Source organism: Mchenga conophoros, linkage group LG18 (genome assembly GCF_057382185.1).
Source record: "Mchenga conophoros isolate Kocher_MC1m ecotype Shallow Benthic linkage group LG18, M_conophoros_male_GT1.1, whole genome shotgun sequence".
NCBI lineage: Eukaryota > Metazoa > Chordata > Actinopteri > Cichliformes > Cichlidae > Mchenga > Mchenga conophoros.
This window is the reverse complement of record NC_140543.1, coordinates 25,100,098-25,127,541: the sequence shown is the minus strand read 5'-3', so window position 1 is coordinate 25,127,541 and position 27,444 is coordinate 25,100,098. Positions and strand designations below refer to the sequence as shown.

Below are 27,444 nucleotides of genomic sequence, written 5' to 3'. Positions count from 1 at the left end.
CTGAGTTCAAATAATGTGTTTTTAGTCATCCGATGTCTAAAAGTTAATGACTGATAAAGTAAATGTCTTGAGTTCCTCCATATTGTCATGCACGAGATATTTTCTGAAATGTGAATCCTATCAGACCGTTGAGAAGCAGGGGCTAGATTTGGTGCTGCACTGCAGACAAGTAACAATGTGTTTGATTCCTCCAAAGGAAGAACAATAACAGCACTGTTTCTAGGTAGGTCTTGACCAGATTTTTCTGAGAATTATGAGAACACACCTGTCCTTGAGATATCCTCCTCTGGAACTAAACATGCCCGCATGTAGTGTCATGTTTCTGTCTGCCTGTGCTGACACACATTCATTCTTAAACAAATTCTTTCAGATTTCACACTGCTGTCTGTTTAATCCCCTGTTCTTATCTGTAAGTTTTTCTTAACTTATAAACACTCAAAGAATTCAACATTGTGCATTCATCTATATATAATTAGATGAGCAAGCAGTCTACAAGACCCTACTGAGGTCCTGCTTGTTTTAATAGACTTAAACACAGTTAATACTGGAACATTTTTAAACTAATCAAAAAAGGAGATTTTTTTTTAAAGCTGTGTTTGACAAATGACAAAAAATTAATATGCACAGAGAACGTGTTATCTTCAGTAGGCTATCTGTTCAGTATAAGATGTGCGACACTGAAACATCTGAATGTAGTTGTACTTCTTTATAGAGTTAAAAATAAATTGAATTCAAATTGATATCTTCTTTGGGGAGCATTTTGAATTTCTGGTGATTGTAAAGACAATTTCAGTACAGTAAAATCATTGTCTCGCTGGAAGCAGTTGTCAGACAATGGGTACACTGTGTTCATAAAGGGACAGAGATGAATTAGCAACAATACCCAGGTGGATTGTAGCATTTAAATAGTCCTTAGTTGGTAATAAGGGGTCCAAAGTGTGCCAAGAAGATTTCCCCACATTTTCTTTTTACGTTTGTTAGCCGCTTGGCTGTGATAGTAAACAGTAGACACTGATGTAGCTTACTGAATCTTTTGGACTGTGTTCAGCACAATATTAATTAGTTATTGTCAGTTGCTGATTTGTCCTATTTGCATACTATGCATACTCTCGCTCTCTCTTCATATATATATTTGTGTGTGTGTGTGTATGTGTGTGTGTTTATCTTGTTAAATTCAGTATGGTTCCAATAACATTTTTTACAGTAAAATATGTTAATGTACAATCCTTAATATAAAGAGGCGGGGTGGGGTGGGGGGGGGGGGGTGCCAGAGGGGGTGTTCGCCCAGGGCACCAAACAGGCTAGGACCGCCACTGATGGCTACATTGACTTTCTGGTATGTGATTGACTGATTACACATTTTTGCCCATGAGCAGTTGATTAGAAATGCTTATTCGGGTATCAGGTGAATGTACGTTATTATGAAAAGGTTTTTACCTCTCGAACCCACCTAAGGTCGGATCAGAATGAATGTGATCCATGAATCGATCCATTCTCTGCTGCACTTTGCTACCATCTGTCGGCTGCTCTAAGTATCATCTAAACAACCTTTTAATAGGCGAACCAGCTTTAGCTTTACCAACAAAGCATATCCTCTATTTTTTTTAAAAATAATGAACCGTCACAATGTGGAAACGTTTCAGGCCCAGGCAAGAAGCAAAGGAGCTACTTCAGGATTTAATAAAATGCCGACTACACGGTATGTGGAGGCTGCACTCTTTAAACGGGGCTAAAATTGTTATTTGGGAAAGTTTCTGATTTACAACCTACATTAAGGTGCCTGTTAATTCAATTTCTGACTCAGTTTTTCTTTTGTCGAGTGGGTGTTAACGGTGCAAGCATTTAATTCTACCAGCTAACGGTGCATAAAGCTTTGTTGTCAACAAATTGTTGTGAGTCTAGCTGTGCAGCTAAAGCTAATAGCAGGAATGGCTAGCCGGTGATACATTCAGTGTTAAATGTTGCGTTTACGTGCGTTGACATTTTATGCTTATTTTTGTTTCATTCGATGAACAGAGTACCCCAAGACTTTATAGATGCTATGAAACGCATATCGGGAGGACAACCAGACATGGCTGCTAACACTCCAGCAGCACAGAAAGGTACAGGTAACCTCTATGCATGCAAGAACGAACACGCACACGCGTCCTCACAGAGGTGCTTTATTACTCTTTAGCTCAACGCTTCCTTTGTCTTTGCGTCGCAGATAACCACTCTGCAAATACAACTGCTGTTTTTGTTTACCTTTTGCCTGATTTGATTAATTTCTGAGTCTAATACGTGTCTTTGAATTATAATGAAAAAGATTTCAGGAACTAGGGCAGTGCAGACGTCACCTCGTGTCTTTTTTTTTTAAATAAGTTACACACAGCAGAATCACAAGTTCATTAGTAATCAATTACACCTAGAAAACCCGAAATGTAATGTCCCCATATGAGAACGCAGAGGCTCTGAAAGTTATCGCTCACTGGACATTTTATCAGGTACACCTTAGAAGCACTTTTGCCTTCAGAGCTGCGTCAATCCTTCATTGCACAGTTTCAATTAGGAGTTGGAAACATTTCTCCAAGATTTTTCTCCGCATTGACAATGTAGTGTCAAATAGTTGCTTCGTACTTGTCGGCTGCACATCTATGATGTGAATCTCCCGTTCTGCCACATTGCAAGGCTGCTCTGCTGGATAGAGATCTGGTGACTCCGGAGGCTATTTGAGTACAATGAACTCATTGACTTCATCAGTAATCAGACTAACTAGATTACATATCTGGAGGCGTGTATTCTCTGAACATACGTTGCCTTCATTTTTCATTTTTATACTGCAGCTTCATCCTCAGTTGACAAATGGAAGTCTTCATTCAAACCAATCGGTGATGAAGATGAAGACTCTCAGGACAAAAGCAGCACAGAAAAGTGAGTTGTGTCTCCTGTAGCCTCGGTCAAGGCTGGCCCACATTTGAGGCTTCATATTTTCATGTAGTGAATTAAATTGTAGAAATAGTGTCTGTCTGCCCAATGAAAGCCAAAACATTTTGTTTAATGTGTGAACGTTCAGTCATTGTTCCAAAAAAAAAAAAGAAGAAAAAATTAATTAATCCTTCTTACCCTCATCTTAGGACTGGGCTTTATGACCCTTACAACCCTTTGTCGTCAGACTCTGAACCTGAGATGCCACCGGACCAAGACCACAAACTCTCCCCACCCACTGAGGATAACAGTGTGGAGCGTCAGTGTTTAACTTCAGCGAGAGATTGTCCCGAAGGCCGACACTGGGGCTCAACCTACTCCAAACCAGGAAGCGGACCCCTAGACAGAGGAGAATTTGGCACTGGAACCAGACCTATAGAAATCCCAGGTCTCAGTGCAGGAATTAGAAAGCATGAACAACAGATTTATAGCCCAGAAGCTGAATCACTTAATTGTTCAAGCTTTGGCTCCTTGAGTGAAGTATTGGGCCAGAGAGGTGGCACCCCTGACAGGTGTATTCACAGCTCCTCCACCCAACAGTTTCCTGTGCCTTATGGACAGAGAACCAATGGGGAGGAGACGATAACAGTACCAGGATATAAGATGGAGGTATAGATTTTGACAATAAAGAATCATTTTTATGCAGTTTGGCTACTGTGGTTCAACTGAATCCAGTGTGATAACCGATCCTTTCTGTTCTCTTTAGACTATTAGATTATCCCCACCGAGGTCACAGGACTATCAGCATCAGGTGGGCTATATGAAAAAAGGTAATGGTAGCTGGGTTACCTTGTTTGTCTCACTATTTCAAATTAACAGCAAGAAATGGCTGAAAGGACTAGATGCTTTAATCACGTCACATTGTCTGAGTAATTCTCTGTATTATATTGTTCTACAGGACGGGACCAAGACCTACCTTCTACAAAGGTGACAAGGAACATGCGCCAAACTGTGACTTTGGAAAAGTAAGCACTGTTCCTTCTGATGTCAAGTTGACAAAGTGAAATCACATGTCCTCTCACCATGTACTCTAATACAGTTTAGTTAAGATGTTGCAGGTCAGTCTGTAACTTTGCCAGTGTTAATAATCTGTCAGACGCACTGAGTCCAGCTGAGTTTGCAGAATTAGTTTTTGCTGCAGCTGAAGCTTGTAATGCTGGAAGTATTCATAGTGATGTCAGCATTTTGGCCGCTTCCATGTTGGTTTTATAGAACCAGAAGTAACCATATTTGTACAAGTGCACAGAAGCAAATTCAGTTAGTAAGCTGACGAAACGTTTCTCCCACTGAACACGCTAATTATACTTTGTACCTCATCCAGCTGAAGGACCAATAAGCTCAAGTCACGTCATCGCGAGGGATCCATCCCTTCACAAACAAAAGCTTCTCTACTCCCTGAGTGTTCAGAATTTATTCAATTTTTCATATAAAGCTCATCAAATAGGTCCTCGCCCGAAATGTGCTCAAGGTCTAACCACATTCGGCGTTGACCTTTTAATTCGCATTATCTTGTGTAATACAGCCAACTAATAATAGACCTTTCTCTCTTTTTCTGTACTTTACACACATCACAATAACCTGTGACTTGTGAGTCACGGGGTTTTGCAGTAAGCTCGATGAGCTGCGTCATTGAAATTCTGGTTTCGGTACCACGCTGTAAACATGTTCATTTTCTTGCTAAAGCTGGAACTACAGTTTGGCACTTCCACCTTGGCTTCCTCTTTCACCCCTGAAAGTTACCACAAGACGTTAATACGTTAAACCTGATTGACTAAACTCTACAGCTCTACTGACTAAAGCCCTGCTAAGTCCTGATGAATATGAGCTGTAACGTAAAAACAAATTAACTTTCCTTATTACACAGACCTGTTCCTATTTTGTTATGTACATTTCCATCACAGCAGTTTTGTCGCTCTTTTGTATATGTTAGGAGGCAAGAGACTCTGAGTTACCTCAGGCAGTGCATGTGTTGTAAAGACATATTTAAAATAAGCAATATGTAGCAGATCAGTTGAAGAGTGGGACTGAAGCACTACGCTGATATGGTTGTTTCAGATGCTGCTTTATATCATAATATTTTCCAGGTTTGACCTTTTACCTCCTACTGGGGCAGTCTGGATTAGTTAATGCCCAAATATTTTTAAATTGCCCAAATCATTTTTCTTCTAGAACGCCCATCACTTGTGACCTTTGTGAGGTTGAGCTTGCCAATGGGCAGGAGCTGCAGGATCATTTGGACAGCAAATGTCACTGGGACACCCTGGAGCACATTCAGCAGAATAATAAATACGATGACGTAATGATAGCGTTCCTTCAGGTACGATCACTGACAGAAATGGTAAAACGAATTTCCCAGTCATGTATTCTGGCTTCTGTATCATAAGTTTGCACTCTGCATGTACTATAGATCCATAGATAGATGTCCAACAGATCTTTTCTTTTTTAGGAAGTGATGCTGTATAAGAGCCATTATTGTAGCCAAGCGGTAGAGGACAACGCTCTTCAAAGTAAATACATGTTTTGAAATGAAAAGTCATGATGTTCATGACAGACTAAAAAAGAAATACTTTCATCCTACTCACCCCTATCGTGTTGTCAGCTCTACAGGAAAATAACCACATGACAAAGGTGGAAATGTTTCATTGTGCTGCTTGCAAAGTTTACATATCCACATCTGTTGCTGAAGTGCAGGCTCACATCACCTCTGAGGAACACCTCTCTCGCACAAAGGTAATGCTGCTGTCCTACAAGTGCAACAACACAGATGTGTTTTCATTAAATATCCTTTTTGTTTACTGTGATTGTTTGACTTTCCCGAAGGAGTTTGAAGTGCATAGGAGACATGCTTGCCTCAGCAAAGCAGAAGCCATGATGAAGGAGCTCAAACCACAGTTTGAACACTTCCTGAAGGTATTTTGCAAGAGATTTCCAAACTATCTAGAGTGTACACAGTGTGCTGGCAGAGCTGCTTAACATTAATCTACCAAGCCAAAAAAAGCAGCTGGGGCCTTAGACTTTTTTAATATTTAAACAGTCGTTTTTACAAAGTGGTTATTTTGACCTAATATTTTCTTAAGTTGTCCAATTGTGGACTAAGTGTACTCAAAATTCAATCTTCTACATGATGCTTCTAAAACGAGTACCTGAAGCTATCCAGTGTTTGGACAATAATAGGATTTTGCCTCTGTTTAAGATGGCAGTGGAGTTTGAGTGAAACTATGAAGATCTGCGGTTTCAAAGGTTTTAACGAAAGTATTGTGTCCGCTTTTTAGAAATTGCAGACATTTTCAAGAGGCTCAAAAGTAACTCGACAATTGATTGACTAGGAGTTTCATGGCCAGTTTTGAGGTCTGTTTACTCCATGACAAATTAACCAGGTAAAAGATCTGGAGTTGGTTTCAATTGTTGCCTTTTGTAGGCTGGAATTCTAAATATGAGGTCCAAAGAGTTATCAGTGTTAGAGACGGAGGGCATCTCTTAGGGTGCCAAACAGAAATAAACCTTTCAGAGAGATAACATAACAAAAGGAAAAAAGAGAGAGTGGCTAAATCAACAGTCTCTTTCCTTGGTTTAAAAAAAAAACCCTCTCATGTAGTCAAAGCTAGTCAGGCAATGAAGTGAAGAAAGTCTGATATCAAAATTCATCTTGTAAATACAGAGGATTTGCAACAAGGTGCACACCACCGGTTACGGTTAAGAACAGACAGGTTAGAATAAACTTTGCCAGAAGGAGTCTGCACAGTACTGTAGAAGGTTAAATTTGCGGTTTTGTTAATACTTATTTGTAGCTTCCACACCAAAATTTGATACATAAAACCCCCCCGACTTGAATACAGAAGTAATTTGAAAAACATTAGCTTGCTTCTTTGTCTTTTATTTAGTACAACTGGAAATAAATCTTTTGACAGATTAAACCAACATGAACTTAAAGAACAATAATGGGAAGAGAAATATACGGGCAAGGAGAGAAACAGCTCATCCAAATCAAATGTGGTTGTTGTAGTGTTAAGATATGGGGATGTATGGCTGCCTGTAGTTTTTATTGATGAAATACCTACTGATAGAAGTATCAGGATGAACTGTGAAGTGCACACGGCTATACTCTCTGCTCTAATTTAGACAAATGCTGCCAAACTGCTTAGACAGCATTAGACAAAAGCAACCCAAGAGTATTAGTCACCTGATCTCAAAACAACAAAGCATGTTTTACAGGTAAAACTGACAACAAACAGGTAAAGACCCACAATTAAGCAGGATCTGAAGGCAGCTGCTGTAAAGGCCTTGTACAGGATCTCAAGGGAGGAAACAAAGTATTTGAGGATGTCCATGGGTTTCTAGACTTCAGGCAGTCATTGAGTACAAAGGATTTTTATCCATGTATTGAAAACAATCCTTATATTTAGAGTTTGTCCAGTTACCTTTGAGGCTCTGTAGATGGAAGTCTGTGTATGAAACTGGTTCTATTTCCTAAACACTTGAGGCATAATTTTTGTTAAACCTAAGCTGAAAGTCTTCACTTTATATTTGGGCCTGGTATTATCACTTTCCTTATGTTTCTATACATTTATCCAGGATCTCTGGGCTACTTGGATCTTAATCAGTTATACAGATGTCATCTACTGCATGATGTATTTTGATATTTTTAAGTAATATGAGACTATTGGGTAGATGCGAATGATTTTTTTTTTTTACTTACCAAATTTAATGAGTTCAAACTTAATACTAAAATGAATTGGCTATTTTTTAAATAAAGATAAAAATCAGTTCTTAATGGGGGACAGTTCATATGCAGAAGATATTCATGATTCATATGAGTTCAAATAAGTAAAATATGTCTTATTAGTGTGTAGGTAAGTGCAGGGAATGTAATCTTCTGTCTTGCAGAGTTAACTTTAATGCACTTTTGTGTGAAGTGAGACATCAAAGCCAAATTGAAACGCAACATTGTACATAAAAGCATAACTTTATCTTTATGTATCAAGTGAAACGTAACTGAAGCCATAAATCTTATTAATGCATTTGTTTTCACTCTCCGTACACTAGCTCGATTAGTAGAAGCAAATGATAGCCTGCAGAGCTAGGAGTAATTACTAGTAATTAAAGTGTGTGCACTCAGCATGTCTGGAGCTCTACAGATGTAACTAAACTAATTCTTTTCTTTCAGGGTGGCAGCCCATTCGAATGACAGAACTTACGTGATGTTGTCATGAGACTGTTTACACTGAGATGCTGCGGATGAAGAGCAGTCGACTTTACTCTTCATTACCACACAAAACTGCTGTCCCAGTACTCGTGTCTAATGCTGACAGACATGCTGTTGTGGGCCTGTGAACACAATGCAGCTTTTCTTTGTTTATATACGGATTCCCATTTCTCATCTGCCTTGCGTTGCACTGACTACAGCTGCTCCCAGACGATCTCCATCTGGGTGCTTGTAGAAGGTTAAACTTGCAGTTTTGTTAACACTAATTCTTTGTACCGTCCACATCAAAATATGCTACGTTAAAAAACAAAAACAAAACATGAATGCATAAATAATTTGAAAAATGTCAGATTGTTTCTTTGTCTTTTATTTAGAACAACACAAATGTTTTAAGCATTGTATCTGTGTGATATAGTACATTTAAAATTAAATTATTTCAAAACAGTATATTTAAACATTAAATATAGGTGACATGTATGAAGGGCTTGGTCAGCACGGGTTGTGCGTGTTAGGTCTCTCTCTCTTTTTTACCTCTTTTCTTCCTCAACCACCTTCAGTTTAAATCTTGTGTTAGAAACAATGCAGTTACTGAAATACTATAAAACACTCTTTCTATGCATGACAAGTTTTCAGACATTTTTTTTCTTTTTCTTTTTTTCCTCTTTTTTTTTTTTTTTTGTTGTTTTGCACTTTCATTCAAAATATTTCTCTCAGTAACTCTGGCCTGAAAAGAGACTGTGGGTTTTGATTTGACCATGTTGCAATACAAAGGAAACATGACTTGATGTGAATATTGATACAGAAGAGAAGTGCTCCCAGAAACTGACTCAAACCATGAGAAATCTGAGGTAAAGGTTGTCTTCATTAGAAATGGATTCCACACTACATTACTGCATAAAACAAAACAGTCTGTCCACTTGGAATTGTATTCCAAAAAAAATGGACCATGTAAAAACAGACAGGGTAACAATATCCAAAATAATTGATTTTTTCATCTGTCCAAATGTGTACAATATCTCAGGCAATATTGTACTTTTGGCCGGTAATTTGTTGACTAAAAAAAACCAAAAGTGAACATCGAATATACATACACATACAGTCTAGTGAAATCTAAAAAGGTCCCCACTGGCCTCATGAGACAGCATGTGTGACTGTCAAGGAGCCATCTTGGTCAGTCTTGAAGGTTGGGGTGTCTGTGGGCAACGAGGTGACCTCTACCATGCCTAGCCCAGTGTGAGGGACGCTAGTGTTCATTATGTGTCTTTGTAAATGTTTTATCCAGTCCTCCTGAACTGACAAGGGACCTTGGAAGACCAGGTCACAGAACCTGGAAACACAAAGAAATGCAAAACCAGGCAACCAGGTTATCTGGCAGCTTGAGACTGGGGAAAAATGAATTGGGGATTAAAAAAACAACAAAAAAAAAGCAAACACATTACCTGCAGGTGAGCCTGTACATTTCCTCTGGTGTTTGAGTTAAGGGCAGTGTCTTCTTTTTTGAGCCAGGCCTTGAGCGTGTCCTAACTGCTTTACAGTCAATCGCTGAAAGACAGAATTTCATTTACAGCCCAACATTAACACTACAGTATATTTAACATTATAATGGATGAAAATATTTGATGAACACTGGAAAATTGTCTAATGACATTTCAGCAAGAGTTCTTTGAATGGGCTTTGAATGTGTGGACGTTTTTGACTTTTGCTGTATTATGCATGGTCGAGTGTGGCTAAGAAAGGGCCCAAGATCAAAGTGTGATGATGTGCGCCTGCAGGAAAACTGGGTCCTGACAACTTGAAGCCACCAAGAGGTCGCTCTGCAATTAAAATCTCTGCTAAAGCTCCAAAAAGCTGATGCCCTCCTACATTCTTACCTTGGGGAGCACACAAATAACCACTGGTGGACTAAATATAACTAAGATTTGGACATCGCAGCTCCTTTTGGTTTCCAGCTACACAGTTTTATCAGGCTGAGATTTCTGCTGCTGTTGGTGCCTGAAAGTTTGTGAACCCTTTGCATAAATATGACCTGCTGCCAGAATAAGAGATCCCAGTTAAACAAGATAAAAAATATTACATCATTCCTTTTATTCAATAATCCAACGTTACATAAGAGAGGTAAAACTATGTGCTTTTTGCTTTTGCTCTAACATTCTTGCTAGGTTAGGGGTTAGGATTCTGACTTGGCCGCATAGTCTTTATTCTTCTTTAACCTTTAAGTACAAATATTAGCGATGAAGGTCATTGTATTGCTGCACGACCTACTTTCTCTCTCGAGATTTACATCGCAGACAGATGTCCTGGTTTTCCTTTAGAATTTGCTGGAATAATTCAGAAGTCATTGTTCCATCAGTGATGAAGAGGCATCTTGGCCTAGATGCAGCAAGCAAGGCCCAAACCATGATACGACCATCTGCTCCTCTCCCTGCCACGCACAGCTTTGCTGTTTGGTGTTCTCCTTTTAACAATTTAATGAACCTGAACATTTGCCAGCATGGAAGTGGTGTTACCCTGGGGTCCTTTATGATCATATGAACTACACACCTTGCTCTTGGGTGATCTTTGTGGGTCGACCACTCCTGGGGAGTGTAACAGTGGTCTTGAATATCCTCCATTTGTACACAATTTGTCTGACTGTGGAACGGTGGAGTCCAAACTCTTTTGAGATGATTTTGTAACCCTTTCCAGCTTCATGAGCATCAACAATCCTCTTCCTGAGTTCCTCAGAGAGCTCCTTTGTTCTTGGCATGATGCCGTTCCACAAACACAGTTAGATTCTTTTTTTTTTCTTTTTCTTTTTTAAACAGAACAGGCGGTGCACTCACACCTGATTGTAATCTGGCTGATTGAAAACATCTGACTCCAATTTCAGATTAACTGATAATCCACGAGGTTCACATACTTAATGCTAAAATAATACATTTTAGGACTTGAAAATCTGAAGTTGTTTTTGGTCACATTTATGCAGAAATCTATTAAATTCTAAAAGGTACTTTTCTTTGGAGGTTTTAACCAACAGTAGAGCATTTTTTATAAGTAGATGCTCACTTTCTTTGCATTGGCTACACTTGAAAACAAATATTTTGAAGGTAATGCGATCTGATGTGATGCTAGTGTAAAAAGAAAGCAGAAGGAGACTTCTTTGTGGTAAATGCTCCAAGACCAAAGATTTTTTTTACATTTTTTTTTATTTGAAGTGGAACTGCTACTAAAACTGTGGTCAACACTGCAGAAAACAGATTGGCTTTTGCAACTATTCCCAATCTTCCAAAAAGGGTAAAAGGAGATTATTCAGTACCAGGAGAAGCCAAAGAGTATGCACAGAGGAAGAATAAAATCACTTGTTTTGTGAGCCCAGCTGTTTTGAGTTTTGATGTTTTTGTTACTGATAAGACCTAGTCAGGAAGAAGGCTAAGACAAAATTCTGGCGTGAAACTGGATTAACAGTTTATGGGGACATAGTAGTGTGAATGGTAAGTGTAACTGTAAAGGTTTTAAGAAGAAAGCATACAGGGCGTAGTCTGACTAAAGATTTTACTAGTTGCACTTACTGGTTCCCTCGAGTAAGGCGATCCTTTTTCTTTTTGCATATGCCCGGAGGTGATTTGACAATGCAACACCACTGTGGAACGTTGCGTTGCAATGGATGCACACCTTCCTGTTGAATTCACCCTTCTCTGCGAAAAGACAAAATCAATAAGAAGAAAGTAAATACAGAGGTTTAGTGAGGTTTACTTATTCGTCAGAGGTGTTGATGAATTGTAGAAACAGACACTGGTAAGTTTATCATGTCTAAAATCAAGCTTTCAACAGTTTTCATCACATTTCAGCAAATAAGCTGTCTGTGACAAAAAAGAAATGTACTTGGAAATGCCTAAGTGTCAATACTTTATTTAATATTATACTATTAACTGCAAGGCAATAAAACAAGAATAAAGCTAATCTGTATTTCGTGTAACAGGCACTTCCGTTTCATCCACAATACAAGGTACAGTGGGGCAAAATAGTATTTAGTCAGCCACCGATTGTGCAAGTTCCCCCACCTAAAATGATGACAGAGGTCAGTAATTTGCACCAGAGGTACACTTCAACTGTGAGAGACAGAATGTGAAAAAAAAATCCATGAATCCACATGGTAGGATTTGTAAAGAATTTATTCGTAAATCAGGGTGGAAAATAAGTATTTGGTCAATAACAAAAATACAACTCAATACTTTGTAACATAACCTTTGTTGGCAAAAACAGAGGTCAAACGTTTACTATAGGTCTTTACCAGGTTTGCACACACAGTAGCTGGTATTTTGGCCCATTCCTCCATGCAGATCTTCTCGAGAGCAGTGATGTTTTGGGGCTGTCGCCGAGCAACACGGACTTTCAACTCCCGCCACAGATTTTCTATGGGGTTGAGGTCTGGAGACTGGCTAGGCCACTCCAGGACTTTCAAATGCTTCTTACGGAGCCACTCCTTTGTTGCCCGGGCGGTGTGTTTTGGATCATTGTCATGTTGGAAGACCCAGCCTCGTTTCATCTTCAAAGTTCCCACTGATGGAAGGAGGTTTTGGCTCAAAATCTCACGATACATGGCCCCATTCATTCTGTCCTTAACACGGATCAGTCGTCCTGTCCCCTTGGCAGAAAAACAGCCCCATAGCATGATGTTTCCACCCCCATGCTTCACAGTAGGTATGGTGTTCTTGGGATGCAACTCAGTATTCTTCTTCCTCCAAACACGACGAGTTGAGTTTATACCAAAAAGTTCTACTTTGGTTTCATCTGACCACATGACATTCTCCCAATCCTCTGCTGTATCATCCATGTGCTCTCTGGCAAACTTCAGACGGGCCTGGACATGCACTGGCTTCAGCAGCGGAACACGTCTGGCACTGCGGGATTTGATTCCCTGCCGTTGTAGTGTGTTACTGATGGTGACCTTTGTTACTTTGGTCCCAGCTCTCTGCAGGTCATTCACCAGGTCCCCCCGTGTGGTTCTGGGATCTTTGCTCACCGTTCTCATGATCATTTTGACCCCACGGGATGAGATCTTGCGTGGAGCCCCAGATCGAGGGAGATTATCAGTGGTCTTGTATGTCTTCCATTTTCTGATGATTGCTCCCACAGTTGATTTTTTCACACCAAGCTGCTTGCCTATTGTAGATTCACTCTTCCCAGTCTGGTGCAGGTCTACAATACTTTTCCTGGTGTCCTTCGAAAGCTCTTTGGTCTTGGCCATGGCGGAGTTTGGAGTCTGACTGTTTGAGGCTGTGGACAGGTGTCTTTTATACAGATGATGAGTTCAAACAGGTGCCATTCATACAGGTAACGAGTGGGGGACAGAAAAGCTTCTTACAGAAGACGTTACAGGTCTGTGAGAGCCAGAGATTTTCCATGTTTGAGGTGACCAAATACTTATTTTCCACCCTGATTTACGAATAAATTCTTTACAAATCCTACCATGTGAATTCATGGATTTTCTTTTCACATTCTGTCTCTCACAGTTGAAGTGTACCTCTGGTGCAAATTACTGACCTCTGTCATCATTTTAGGTGGGGGAACTTGCACAATCGGTGGCTGACTAAATACTATTTTGCCCCACTGTATACTCTTATTCTCTACATTTATGCTGATGAAACCTTAATTTCAACACACATGCACACTCACAAACACACAAAAAAATCCTGACAAAAAACAGCTGCTGCAAATCTGAGTTTTAGAACATGCACAAGCTTAGACAATTAAATTTAATGGTAGTCCAAAGCATTGTTACTTACCAGATATTTGGTTTGGCAGTGAAGATACAACTTTTGCTCCTGAATTGTGTTCACTGTTTGAAGAAACTGTTATCATGTTTCTGGATATCTGAGAGGATCCCTTTAGTCTGGCATCTTCCTGACACTTCCTTTTCTTTAGAATTCCTATCAAGGCAGTTGTGCCTGAGAACGAATTTTTAACATCCAAATTCGTCTCCTGTTGCCTTTGTTCAGATTCAATTTCTGCTAAAGAAAAGGTGGGTATCAGTGGTTTGGCTTCAGTGCAAACGCTTGAATCGGAATTACTTTTTATGATTCCAGTATGGGGCGATGTGAAACGATCAGCACTGGACAGCTTAGAAGAAGCACCATAGTGGAAATGGTTCCGTCTCTTTCCCACAATCTGAAGGGCCCTCTGGAACTCCTTCTTGTCCCTCATCAGCTCTCGTAGTAAAAGTAATGGGGATTTGTTTTTTGATGCAAAGCTTTTACCAAGCTTTTTGAGGTGGCCTCGTATGTGGTTTGACTGCCCAGTCCTATTGTCAAACGAGTCCCCACATAAGGGACAAGAATGAATGCTCTTCACGGTCTCAGAGTTTGACTCTAGCTGTAATGCTGAGAGAAATAAAATAAAATTAGGCACAAAAACATTGCACCGTATAATATCAGACATTTGAACTTTGTAACACTGAACGACTTTTAATCTATAATTTAAATCCAGTTTGCAAGTTGGGTTTTATGTTTTATGCTCACAGTTCCTTCCACTGGTTTTATACAGGTATCTCAAAAGAATGACTGTCAAGATTTCGGATGCAGCTAGCTACTGTTGGCTAGCGCTTTGTCACATGGAATTACACAGCGGGTAGCTCTGCATGCTTTATTTGGCAGAGTTTTTACCCCAGAAGGCCTTCCAACTATTCCCATCAGGAAAGGCCAGATAACCAAAGGGGATTTGTGTCTCTGGCTGGAATCAACACAGTAATCTTCCACTTGCCCAGCAGATGTGTTAACCACTACACTATGGAGATGGACGCAGCCAGGCGGCTAACCACCCCCCACCAAAACAAGATGGAGAATTTGGAAGAAGGTAGCCCCACTAATTTTCACAAAGCAGTTCTTGAGAGTTTGTCAGTGTTGATTGTTACAGATACAACCTACTGACCTTTGACACTATAATGTTTACATATAAATTACCGTATTTCAAAATGCTTAAATTCTGCTGCACTGTTGGCTGCAGAAATCACCAAGACCAGAAAGAGAATCTTTAATTTTCTCTTGTTGCTGCTGATGTGGACAGAAGATGACACTGGATTGCAGTGACAGATCACAAACAATGGAAGCCTACAGTAGATTGTGGAGCGAACATTTCATTTGATCTAACCATCTTGCAGAAAACCCTATTTATAGATAGTGTACATTAGTGCTGGGCGATATGACGATATATATCGTGTGGACGATAGAAAAATGTCTATCGTGCCATTTGTCTTCTATTGTTTCTATCGTTTCTAACCTAGTTTTATAAATTATTATATAAAATATATCATTAAATAGCCTGTGGCAAATATATTAGTGTTGTCTTGTCACTATACATACTCTAACTTTATGCAAGAGAAAATAAAGTATAAAAAATCTGATATTTTTCGTAGGGGTGCAACAATACTTGTATCGGTATTGAACCGTTTGATATAGTGCTTTCAGTTTGGTACGCATATGTATCGAACGATACAAAATTTTAAATTTATTTTATCAACTTTTCTTCTGACGATGCTGTCTGTGTTGAGAGCTCAGTGGATCTGCGTTTGACTACTCCGCCTAGGCTGCACTGTCGAGCGCAGATCCACTGAGCGCAGCGCAAGCTAGCAAGACAGAAGCTAAGCTCGTTGCAACATGGCAACTGCCTCAACGCTACCCGAAACTGAACCTCCACCACCCTCATTCAGATCTGGAGTTTGGAACTGTCTTTGTTTTCATGTGAAGCATGACCCTGATGGTAAGCGCGTCATGGACGAAAGTAAACCAGTATGTCGGATGTGCCACGCAATGCTCAATTACATTGGTGGGAACTACTGCGTTAGCGCAGTTAGCTCGTTAGCGTGTTGACGCCGTCCAGCCCCATGCACGGGGCGATCCGCGGTAACTCGTTAACGGAGATTTGCCGCATTGTGGCGTTAATGTCATTTTAACTAGATTAACGCTGACAGCACTAGTGGGAACACAACGAATATGACTGCACACTTACGCCGACATCATCCTAGTGCAAAGACAAGTGGAAGCAGACAAAAACAAGAAGCACGCATGCTACAAACTTTATCCGAGTCATTTAGACAGCCGTTGGCACATGATTCTCCTTATGGGGACCTGATATGTTTAATATGCTGCCGAGAATATAGCCCAGAAGAAGCGTATAGTATAGCTTTTATTTTGGAAAGAGCCATTTCTCTGTAATAAACTCTCTTTTCCAAAGATGAGTGATTTCTCGATCAGATAGATTTATTTTTATTTATTATTTTGTTGTTTCAGCAACATTAAATTTAAAAACTGTACTTTTGAGTTAAAATATATATTTATAATTTTAATAAATGACAAATTAAAAAGGCATGAACATTTTTTTGTATCGAAAATATATCGAACTGTGACACCCAAGTATCGAACCGAACCGAACCGTGAATTTTGTGTATTGTTGCACCCCTAATTTTTCGCAAAGAAACTCCGTCTTGTGGTTTTGCGACATGCTTTATGGTAACTCAAAACGATGGACGCGCGACAGGTTGCAGTTTCATGCCCGGACATGCAACAGGCAGAGACAGCTACAAAGGCAGCCCAAGAAGAAGCACTTTCACCGAAAAGAGGGGATACGTCTGTGATTTGGTTACATTTTGGGTTCAACAGCACCGACACAGAGCAGAAGACGCCCATTTGCAAGCTATGCTATAAAACTAATCCCGCACCCGATGGCAACACAACAAATCTCTTCTATCACCTACAGAAGGTACACAAAGGAAAACTCAAGAACCCAGAAAATCCAACCTAAACCAAGTTATGGAACAACGGAAGCAAGTTTGGAAAAGAAAAACTATAGCCAGCCGAAGATAAAGCAGTCTTTCGCACAAGGTACGCCGTTTGAGAAAACATCCCAGTGCCATAAACAAATCACAGGAGCCATCTCGCGTTACATTTGTAAAGGCATGGCCCCTGTTCATGTAATTGAGAAGGACAGCTTTCGTGACCTCGTCACCCTCTGCGCTCGCTGTTTACAGACTGCGTACTTTCCACATGACCACACTGGAGTCATGTTAGCCCAAGGTATGAGTCTGCCATTGATACATATTTAATGTGCATAAAGTACATTATGTACATATATACATGCATGTAGTACTCATGTATGTATGTATATATATATATATATATATATATATATATATATATATATATATATATACACACATATTAGTTTTACCAACACGTGACTTTCGCGCATTGCATGCCGGGAACTCGTGGCAAAACAATCCAAGTACTGCATCAAATGCAAGCATTTGCAGCACCGCAAAACGTTCATTCTCCGGTTCCAATACCTTCTTGCTTTTCCTTTGTCCCCCAAAAAAGTTATGTACAAAACGAAGGCGAACAATGCCGGTCCGTACAAAGACAGACTTGATGAAAAGTCAAAGAAAAGATACGAGGAAAAAAATCAAACGACTGAAAGGGTCAGACCCTTACGAGCACACAGAGTGGACAAAATACATTAGCGTGCTGCCCAACTTTCACCACGCTCATATTTATAATTATACGGTTCTTGGAGTGAGTGCATACACTCATGAAGTTTAGTAACTTCAGGTCACTGCAACAAGCCCAGGTACAGTTTACCGATGGATGGGTACAAATATTTTCATCTACTGTTCTGGCTGTAGTAATTCCGAGTGACCCCTAATTAAGAATTAATGTGTCTAGGTCTTTGTCAAACTTTTCAGAGAATAACTGGAAACATTGTGGTAATATTGCGGTATATTGTGATATATATCGTCATTGTGATATAAAATAATTCATATCGTGATAAATATTTTTTACATATCGCCCCGCACTAGTGTACATAACTAATTATTGCAGTTAATAACTGGTCAGTAACAACCAGTCACTAGAGAAAAACTCCAACCAATTGGCGAGTGGTACCTTCAAATTAATTTGATTAATCTGTTGATGGTTTAGTTTTTGGAACCACATTTTGAGATCTCCTGCAGTATCTGTTACAACTCGGCAAGAGCACATTTTAACAGTAGTAATAAGGAAAGCTGTAATGTACAAGAGTTTTTCTTTTAAAGAAGAACATGCAATAAGCAAGTACCTTTTTTCAATCGGCGTAATGCTGACATCTTCCGTCGAATTCGCGGCCTTCTGTCTTGACAAGCCACCTGCTCAGGAGGCACAACATGGCGCGCATTGTAGCTGAGCCCTACCCTATGAAGATGCCCTCGGACGTGATTTGACAATCCAACACCTGACTCAAATACTGCAGGACAATAAGGACAGTTCTTGCGGTCCGATTCCAACTCTGACAAATCATCTCCGAAGGACTCTCCCAATGGTATTTGGTGGGCTTCAAAGGTTTCTTGAAACACTTCTGTTTCTATGCATTCTTCTTTGATTTCAGGGTCAGTCTGCTCTTGCTCTTCAGTCTTTATCTTCTCAAAAAGCCTTTTAGATGCTTGAAGGGCACCCCTCATAGACATTCTTCTGCTATATGTGTAAATGATGTTTTGTTTTTCTTTTTTGATGCCATTGTCAGAAAGGTTACTGTTTGCATCTGTATCTTTAAACTGGAAAATATCCCTTTCATCATAGTTGGCCACTTCTTCAGGATTGACTTTTTTCGGACTTGGCAAAGGTTTTGGTAAGATAAAGCATGAGTCTTGGTCGGAGGTGTTGCGATATGGGGTGGACATCTTTCTTTTAGATGGTGTCTTTTTGACTGTCGAGGGATCTATAGTCACACTGGAGCCATTTGGGGATAAAGTTGATTCTTCATCCTTGACTGTCAATGTTTCAAGCAACTCATCACAACCATCTTTGTCACTGTGCTGAACAGGTTTACTACAATTATTGCGTTCCTTCTTCTGCTCTAAACTCTTTTTTCCATGTCTTTGTCGAGACAGGAGAACATTAATAGATTTGTCCAGTTTTGACTCTGTTACTTGAGACCTGGGGCCTCTCTTAAGCTTGCTATTTCTGAATAAGTCTGAAATGTCACTGGACCCATTAGGTGAACAAGCTCTTTTAGAGGCAATCTGATTTTTGATAGAGATTTTAGATGTAAACTCTGCATCTTCGACAGGAGTTTTACAAGTAGGCACTTGCTGCTCCTTACCTAGTTGTGCGTTTTTCTCTCTATGCTGTGCGGCTTCATATTCTTCAAAACTTTGTTGATGGCGTCTGAGAAGGTGATTCTTAAAAACAGTTTTGCTAAAAGCTCTATAAGAACAAATATCACATGAGAATATTCCATGATCATCCTCCTGCACTTGCTTTCTAACCGTAATAACAGTGTGCTGCATAATGTCATGTCTCCTAAGGTCATTTTCACTAAGAGTCCTGAAGCTACATTTGTCACATCTAAACTTTCTCTTGTCCTTCTCATGTGTCTTTGCATGTTGAACAAATGTGTTTGGGCAATTTGTTCCAAATGGACACTGAGGACAGAAAAACTTAGCGTTTTTATCATCTTTTTTCCGATCATTCACACCTTTGATCTCTTCAGTAAGTCTTGTTCTCTTGTCCTTATGGATGGACATGTGGTCAATAAGCAAACCACTTTGTCTGAAAGACTGGCCACACTCTCGGCATATGAAGGGCTTTGGTGAAATATTGGGAGGTTCAACATGAGACTTCATATGACGATGCAAATGATGTTCTTTCTTAAATATAAGTTTACATTTTGAGCATGGGTAACAGGACGGCTTCCCCTCTGAATGAGAATTTATTGTGAGTCTTCCCTTCAATGGAGAAAGTCCGTGTTTCATGTTGTTCTCATGCGAATTCCTTGAAGGTCCATTGTAAAGAATTTCCTTGATGGCCTTTACTGTTCCATTTGGATACTTTGAAACTTTTCCTGTTGGTGATGACTGTGACTTAGAGAATTTCCTTGACTTTCTGACTTTTCTGACAGGAATGGAATCTTCTTGGCCTTCAGCCTCAGACAGTTCCTCAGATGACTTGGGGCTCAATTCAGGGTAAAGGTCTTCTGAAGGATCTACCATCACAACCATGTCCATTTTCCGTTTCCTTCTCCTTTGGCTATTAGCAGGAGAGACTTCCTCTTTAGTCTCCTCACCAGGGGAATCACTATGGTTTTCCCAAAGAAACTGCATAAACTCTTTGTGTGGGTCCCAATTTAGGTCACTGGTGCTACTGAAATTATCCAATGAGTTCTCAGGTGACTCATCAAATCCCCAAATTCCTGCAGTGTCGATTTCATGTACAGTTTTTAGAGGCGTGATACTCTTTTCCTCCTCTTTTTCAGAGGAAATGCTATTTAGTTCATGGGCTTGTGTAGCCTGATGGGAAGAAGGTCCATTTCCCAAGCCAACCGGAGACAACATATCTTCATTCGACAGAACATCAAGGACATTGTTTTGTTTTGGGGAAGGCTTGCCAAAGGAATCAGTGCAAGCAGTGGATTCTTGCGCCATTCTCACTGGTTCCTGTAGGAGTGTGAGGGCATTGATCTCAGGATCTGCATCTTTGTCATCTTCATCAACACCTGTCAGACATGACATTTCTGCTGCCATGACCTAAAAAAGAAAAGACATTCTTAAATATACTCACTAACAAACAACTAAATAGTATAGTATTATTCAGTTCAAACCTCTGCCCTGAAAATAGACCATTGGTCTGGAAATTATGTAGCTTTTTTGACTTCCTCTTCATAGTACACACATATTTGTAAATAAAAGAAAACTTCTGTGTTAAAAAATTGTATGGTAATTTTTTTAACATCATACGTGAGCTATTGAGGTCACATGAGGCAAGGTGTGCATGGGGGATTAAATCAAGGATCACGTTAGAATAGTAAACTATAAGTTAATGCTCTCATACAGGTATTTTCTAACCAACTATTTTCTAACCATTCATTCATCGATCCATTTGCTACCACTTATCCAGCCAACAAAGAAACCTAGATCTCCCTCTCCTCAGCCACTTCCTTAAAGTGTTCCTATGACAGTCAAGACATATAACCTCTCCCAGGACATGTCCTTTTTCCAGGACATGCCCTTCTTCCAGGGTATGTCCTGGAAAAAGGACATGTCCTGGAAGAACGACATGTCCTTGGAGAGGTTATATGTCTTCTTCCAGGACATGCCTGGAACACCCAGGAGACACTATAATCAGATGCCCAAACAAGCCCCTTAGTGGTTCTACTCTGAGTCAGTGAATGACCCAGCTTGTCCCTGACCTGGAGTGGGTATTCTATCCTTTTCTGACTGAGAACCATGGCCTCAGACTTGTGTTAAGTGTTAATTCTCATTTCTTCCAATTAACACTGGGCTGCAAACTGCTTCAATGTGAGCTGGAGGCAACCACTTGATGAAGCCAATAGAACCACACTGTTTACAAAAAGCAGAAGCCACCAAGGTGAAAGCCTTCCGGCACCTGTTGTTTCCACCTGAAGATTCTGTCCGTAAAAATTAGAATAGAAACTGTGACAAGCCCCGGTGAAGTCCAACACCCACTGGAAACGAGTCCGGCTTATTCCCAGCAATGCAAACCAAGCATTTTGTTTTTCTTTTGGTACGATAACAAGGAACAAAATGACTATGTTTTTCCATCACATTCATGGGTGAAGGGAGCAATGCTGTCATCCATAGGCCCTTTCCACTGGGCATATGGAGAGCCAATGGAAAGGGGTTTTCCATTGGCTCTCCATAGGCAAATACCTCAGCAAATGGACACAACTACAAAACCATGTTAAGCATAAATCTATTAACAGTTGCTTACTACAGTACTAGTCACAAACATGCCAGGGATGGTTACTAGCTAGCTATAACTTAGATATTCATCATGTAACTTATTATACTAATAGTCAAGTATAAAATATATATATATACACCGGTTAAAACCGGATGTTTTTATCAGCATGTCAATATTATTGGCCAAAATTTGCCATTTGGAAACCTATCAGTATCACTATTCATAATGGTCGATAATTTAAAAACTCGAGAGATGGGAGAAACACCCTTCTTGCTATGAATATTGACATCACATCATTTTTCTGCCTCTCCAACCTCTCTAAACACAAAGTAGGGCAGGGCATAAACAATTAAGTAAATACCCTAACAGTTGTTGTCTGTGGTTAACTGTTTAAGGAAAAAACAATATGGCAACATATTGGAACATCGATTTTTTAACTCACCAAACAAAACATTTTTGCAATCTTGAAGTAACACTTAAATTGCACATTACCGTTAGCTAATATTTTTGAACTTTTTCATACCTCGCTGCACAGGAATAAATGTTTATTTTGAACCTCAAGGGCGTAGGTAGGAAAAATGGTGCAGTAAGCATAGAATCCACAAGAAGCTGCTGCCAAACAGCAAACAGAGCTGGGGTCATCAATCAACCGGAAGAACATTATTCATTTAATTCAAAAGCTTCTTTCAGATTGGAAACCATTCCTGACACAACCCTGTGTCTCCACCCATTTTTTTGCATGTTAGGCAAATGTGTTAACCACTACACTGCTGAGCCACTAATTGTTGTTTTACTGAGTATTTTGACTATTCATGTCATTTTTCAAAGTAAAACACAATTACATTCTTATAAATAGTACTTCTTTATCTTACACATTAGGTGAATGAATGGGTTAGGTTTTGGACTAAAGCCAAAATTCATCTTAAATTTGCCAAAAAAATTGTTTTTTGACACTAGCCAAGAGAACCAAGAGAACAAACATTTAATGGTAAAAATCATTAACAGGAGCCCAGAAATGCAAATATAGATCAGTGGTAGTTAGCATTGTCTGTACATGCAGCTTGTAGCATGCTTTAGCAGATAGTATAAACTTGACAAAACAGGAAACTGTTCAAAATAACATTGAATATTTATATTTTTAAATGTGCAATTTGTAGTTCTTGGTTATTTAGATGTATAAAGTAAAGCGTTTGGCTATGCTACCAGAGTTGACTTCATGGCTCAATCAGCATTTACTGTCTACAAAATAAATAAAACTAAATACAAAATACACTCGATCCTTAGCTTAGATAATTAATTCTGGTCATTGTTAACACCACAAGGTCGAAGGAGCGAGAGGTGTTGTTTTTGAAGGGCAATAAAAGTGTCATACCAAGTGAATGCTTCTGTGGCACACAAAGGTGATCCTAACATGTACGTAGCAGCACCAAATCTGCACAGGGATGGACCTTATAAATGGCTTTTGGTGAGCGGTGTTGGATTTTGTATAGAGCTGAAACTTTCAGCACAGTTGTTCAGGTACATGCCAGCCCACGACAGTTGGTGTCAGTTTCAAATATGCCTTTTTTTCAGAGCAAATATGATCATCTAGACAAATGTTCCGTTGAAGGATCATTACATTTCTTTGACGTTTATATCACGATGTGTTGCTGGATGCTGCTTGCAGGAGCTGCAGACCATTCCATTAAGGCTGTTCCACACCAAAACCTATTCCTCAGGCTAAAATCCAGCTAATGACAATCGTTACTCGCTACTCATAATACAAACACCATTCCAAATGATGAAAAACAAACAAACGTTACCTCTGAGCGGTGTGGATGAAAACAGGGCGCAATTTATACGCTGCATTGAATAATTTCTTACTTTCGTCTTCCATCTATTTCACAGTCGCCATTTTCCTGTGGTGGTCTGGTGTGGGACAGATCATTTCTTTCGTACGGGTAATCGTACACCTAATTTACTCTAGTGTAAGAGGACAAACTTTTATCCAAATAATTACGTTTAATCCTGTGACTGTTTTATATTACAGCTATAGCAATAGCTCATGTTTTCGTCAAGTATTACTTCGTCGCGTATTGTTTCGAGTCGGCCTCATGCTCCCCCGAGAGATTTGTAATGGTTCAGTCCAGATAGGAGGCATAAAAGCAGAGTTAATGACCATCTCTTTTGGGTAGCAGATTTTTGGGGGGGCTTGATGTCGTATAATCACAGTTTTAATTGATAAGATAAATTGATAGGTTTGGTTTGGATTATTTTAAGCACACATCTGGTTTTGCTTTTTAAAGTTGCTACTGACGCACAGACAGGAATTGTATGCCAACACAGGAGAAATGTTAGCACTACCCCCCCCCCCCCCCCCCCCCCATGGTTGTCTTCTCTTGGGTCTTTGTTGCGTTTGTAGCCGGTTATTAGCTTAGTTCTGTAACTCTCTACCTCGTAGTTTAAAGACTTGAGACACATTTTTTAAACATACGCGACAAAATATAAAAATTAATCCTGTAACCACTCTTATACCTGCCCCTGATTGTTTATAAGGGCATTTTTCTACAGCTGAGTTCAGCACTGTCAAAAGGAAAACGTATTAATAAAACTATTGTCAGTCACTGTGGAGTGAGGTCAGGGGGTTAAACTCAGGCCTGACTAAACAATGTCTTCGTATCTGCAGAGTAATGTCTGTTATCACAGGTGGGTATACAGTCATCATTTTAAGAAAGACATTGTTTTTAACTTACCTAAGCGGTGAACCGTCAAAATGTCTGCATAATTTATTGTGATTAGCTGGTTCTTACATGTTAGCTAAACTAAAGCTGCCGACACTTCTTTTGTCCTTAACATAACAGCCTAGAAAAGTAATAATGTAAGCATTTTGCTCTTAAACACCTTCATTTAAATGCAAATGAAATGCAAACAGATTGTATGTTGCTTTGTTCAGGAGGTGAGCTGTCATGCTATAAACATTTTCAAGAAATCTGTTAATAACTTGTATTAGCTTAAATGCTAAAGCGATATCAACTGGATTATGACTAACACGAGGGCTGTGCAAAAGGCCTTTGCTAGGAAAGTGGGCAGTAGGTGCAGTGATTTATTGAAACATGTTCAAACGTACATGGAAATGCAGTATATAAGGCAAAAACAAAAAAACAGAGTTCATATAATTCTAACGTGCTTGAAAGTTGATATTTGACCACCTTTATTCTTCATCACAGCCTGAACTCACTTAATCAGAATCAGAATACTTTATTAATCCCTGGGGAAATTACGTAGCATTAGGCAGGTAGAATTAGGCACCTTTCCTGTAATTTCTCTAAGTAGTCTTGCTAGTGCTCCAAGCTTCTCGAAGGACATTCAGAGGTCGTCTTTGGATGTTAGCTGCCTTCTGTTCTCTGTCAAGATGATCCCACACTGCTTCAAAAATGTTGAGGTCCAGGCTCTGGGGAGGAGAATCCATAGTGTGATAGTGTGCCATTGTGTGTGTGTGTGTGTGTGTTTATATACAGGTATGCTTTTACTTCATCTGCAGTGTGTTTGGGATCATTGTCATGTTCAAAAAATGGTGTTGTCAATCAGACGCTTTCCAGATGATATTGCTTGGCGAATCGAAATTAGGTCATGACTTTCAGATACTGTTCATGTGCTATAGATAGTTTTGTTGGCCTTATACTTCTTCTTTTGTCCTCTGCTTGCCCAGTTTACTATTTTCCTTAGGAAAATACTGCACACAGTACTGAGATCTGATGCATTTTCAGCTAACAGCTCGTTGGGAAGCACCTTGTTGATGCAATAATTTTATTTTAATGCCTGCCAAACTTTGTGATCTTTGGTATCTTTTGTACTACAGAAATGTAAAGAAATTATTTGCTGACCAGCTGCTAGTAACAAAGTGCCTAAAGATAGAATTTAAAATAGGTTCTTTTGTAAATTGTCTGTTATTTGTAGACACAACACTGGTACCCTTTCATGCTTCAGTGAGTCATAGGTTATTTTTAACTGGCTTAACAAACAACAACAAAAAATTCGTAAAATGGTCAGGTACAAGGACTGGACTGAAAAAGCACCCAATGTCCAAAGGAAAACTTTGAAACACCTTCAGATGTTTGTTTTTTTTAATACCAAGAAAATCTGGAATCAAAATATTTTTAATAATGAGGGATGGCTCAAGATTATAGCACAGAACTGTATATTAAAGCTAAATCATTCCCATGTTATCTGCCCAATGCTATGATACTGTGGGGATTGAAAACTTTAAGGCCATAAGGGCATAAACATGGTATAACTACATCATTAAGAGGCTTGATTGAGTCATGAAACAAAAATGAAGATAAACCTGTTAGCTCTGTGTTAATCTTTACCACAAACCAAAGTCCTTTGGTTGGCAGCAACAATGGCAGTTTCCCCACATTCTCTAATCTAGGTTTTATAGCGAACAGGTCAGTTGTGCATATGCATTTGTCAAATCTCTATTTTCTTTCCTCTTAATCATTTACCCCTAAACCGGTTTGTATTCAAATTCAGTGAGTACATAGCTGTATTATCTGGTGAGATGTTGGACTCTGATGACTGCACCTTGGCCTTGGATGGTCTGTTTTTTGACAAACCCGCTGTCCATGAAGTGTAAGTACAAAAAGGTGTCCCACTTATTCCCTTTTGTCTTTACTCCTGTAATCTGAATTATTCTTTTTGACAGAAAACCACTGCACCAGGAGGTCAGTCAATGGCAGCTGGAAGAGCCTCCATCTCTTACTCATATTCCAGCCACTCAGGATATACAAGAGGAAGCTGAATCGCTCTCTACACGATACAGTATGTTGTGCTCAGGATTAGGTTGAATTCCTTTTCACTTGACTTGAGTAAACTGCTCAGTATCAGGCCAATTGAAGCCCTACTAAATTTAACTCTGTGACTCACTGACTCAGTGGCTTGAATAGGCTTGAAAGCATTCCCAGTTTTCTTTGACTTTGCATAAACAAATCTGAATCTGGGTCTTATGATATATTCAGGTATAGATGGAAAGGTTAATTCCCCGATGTTAACTTTGTTTAATCTAATCAAAGCACTGAAGGCGGCTTTATTAAATTTTTTAGAGGGAAACGCATCACAGCTACCAGCAACTTGGATTCAACTCTTTCTCATTCTTCAATGTGACTTGCAGGTTTCTCAGAGGCAACCCATAAGTTTCAGCCTCTTTTTAAAGGATCTGCTGGCCTTAAGGTGCTACCTTCAGCAATCAGCAGTTCCTGCAGTTTTAACAGTGATAAGAAAGAGACTGAGAAGACTAACGGAGGTAGCAGCAGCAGCACCAGCCAATGCGATGGCCTCCAGGGAGGTGAAGGGTTCAGGGATTACTCTCAGGGTGGTTGTCAGAGTGGCAGAGGTGGCGATGAAACCCTGCAGGACTCTGGTCATGTGGGCCTCAGCAGATGGTTGTCTCAGGACTGCAGCAAAAGCCTGCCTCTACGGACAAGGAAAGTCTTAGTTATGTGCACATTGTTTTCAGATATTTACTTTGTTGCATGTGTTTAATGATGAGTAGAAACGTAACAGTTCCTTGTTTTCAAGGCGTTTTAACTGCAGACC

At 39.6% G+C, this 27,444-nt stretch overlaps 3 protein-coding genes across 9 annotated transcripts; 2 read left to right on the top strand and 1 right to left on the bottom strand.

Annotated features, from left to right (window-relative positions):
• The first annotated feature begins 1,317 nt into the window (after positions 1–1,317).
• On the top strand, positions 1,318–8,513 carry LOC146553882 (uncharacterized). 2 transcript variants are annotated; one of them, XM_085255748.1, is made up of 11 exons: positions 1,318–1,336; positions 2,017–2,102; positions 2,823–2,910; positions 3,114–3,573; positions 3,671–3,734; positions 3,863–3,929; positions 5,134–5,281; positions 5,411–5,471; positions 5,564–5,694; positions 5,785–5,874; positions 8,129–8,513. In XM_085255748.1, the coding sequence occupies exons 2-11, from the start codon at positions 2,042–2,044 to the stop codon at positions 8,147–8,149; spliced, it is 1,191 nt and encodes a 396-aa protein (XP_085111874.1). In that variant the 5' UTR covers positions 1,318–1,336; positions 2,017–2,041; the 3' UTR covers positions 8,150–8,513. The 2 variants fall into 2 exon arrangements, with proteins under 2 accessions (XP_085111874.1, XP_085111872.1); XM_085255746.1 differs by lacking the exon at positions 1,318–1,336 and adding an exon at positions 1,354–1,699.
• znf644a (zinc finger protein 644a) lies at positions 8,514–23,852 on the bottom strand. 2 transcript variants are annotated; one of them, XM_085255744.1, is made up of 6 exons: positions 23,734–23,852; positions 18,251–20,693; positions 13,933–14,526; positions 11,716–11,841; positions 9,607–9,709; positions 8,514–9,494 (listed from the first exon to the last, which is right to left on the bottom strand). In XM_085255744.1, the coding sequence occupies exons 2-6, from the start codon at positions 20,688–20,690 to the stop codon at positions 9,299–9,301; spliced, it is 3,459 nt and encodes a 1,152-aa protein (XP_085111870.1). In that variant the 5' UTR covers positions 20,691–20,693; positions 23,734–23,852; the 3' UTR covers positions 8,514–9,298. The 2 variants fall into 2 exon arrangements, with proteins under 2 accessions (XP_085111870.1, XP_085111869.1); XM_085255743.1 differs by having other exon boundaries at positions 23,673–23,804.
• LOC146553880 (uncharacterized) lies at positions 23,223–27,391 on the top strand. Of its 5 annotated transcripts, none has more exons than XM_085255750.1 (4): positions 23,223–23,335; positions 26,383–26,481; positions 26,555–26,670; positions 27,020–27,391. In XM_085255750.1, exons 1-4 carry the CDS (start codon positions 23,313–23,315, stop codon positions 27,388–27,390), a joined length of 609 nt encoding a protein of 202 aa, XP_085111876.1. In that variant the 5' UTR covers positions 23,223–23,312; the 3' UTR covers position 27,391. The 5 variants fall into 5 exon arrangements, with proteins under 5 accessions (XP_085111876.1, XP_085111877.1, XP_085111878.1 ...); XM_085255751.1 differs by lacking the exon at positions 23,223–23,335 and adding an exon at positions 23,673–23,810; XM_085255752.1 differs by lacking the exon at positions 23,223–23,335 and adding an exon at positions 23,729–23,837.
• The last annotated feature ends 53 nt before the right edge of the window (positions 27,392–27,444 follow it).

Coding starts and splice junctions, on each gene's coding strand:
- LOC146553882 (XM_085255746.1), top strand. CDS start 1,614: ATGAACCGTCACAATGTGGAAACGTTTCAGGCCCAGGCAAGAAGCAAA. Junction 2,911..3,113: donor GACAAAAGCAGCACAGAAAA/GTGAGTTGTGTC, acceptor CCCTCATCTTAG/GACTGGGCTTTATGACCCTT. Junction 5,472..5,563: donor AGAGGACAACGCTCTTCAAA/GTAAATACATGT, acceptor TCGTGTTGTCAG/CTCTACAGGAAAATAACCAC.
- LOC146553880 (XM_085255749.1), top strand. CDS start 24,518: ATGTCTTCGTATCTGCAGAGTAATGTCTGTTATCACAG. Junction 24,556..26,382: donor AGTAATGTCTGTTATCACAG/GTGGGTATACAG, acceptor ATTCAAATTCAG/TGAGTACATAGCTGTATTAT. Junction 26,482..26,554: donor AAACCCGCTGTCCATGAAGT/GTAAGTACAAAA, acceptor TCTTTTTGACAG/AAAACCACTGCACCAGGAGG.
- znf644a (XM_085255744.1), bottom strand. CDS start 20,690: ATGGCAGCAGAAATGTCATGTCTGACAGGTGTTGATGAAGATGACAAA. Junction 14,527..18,250: donor ATTACGCCGATTGAAAAAAG/GTACTTGCTTAT, acceptor TATTTCTCTCAG/CATTACAGCTAGAGTCAAAC. Junction 11,842..13,932: donor ACTGCCAAACCAAATATCTG/GTAAGTAACAAT, acceptor GTCTTTTCGCAG/AGAAGGGTGAATTCAACAGG.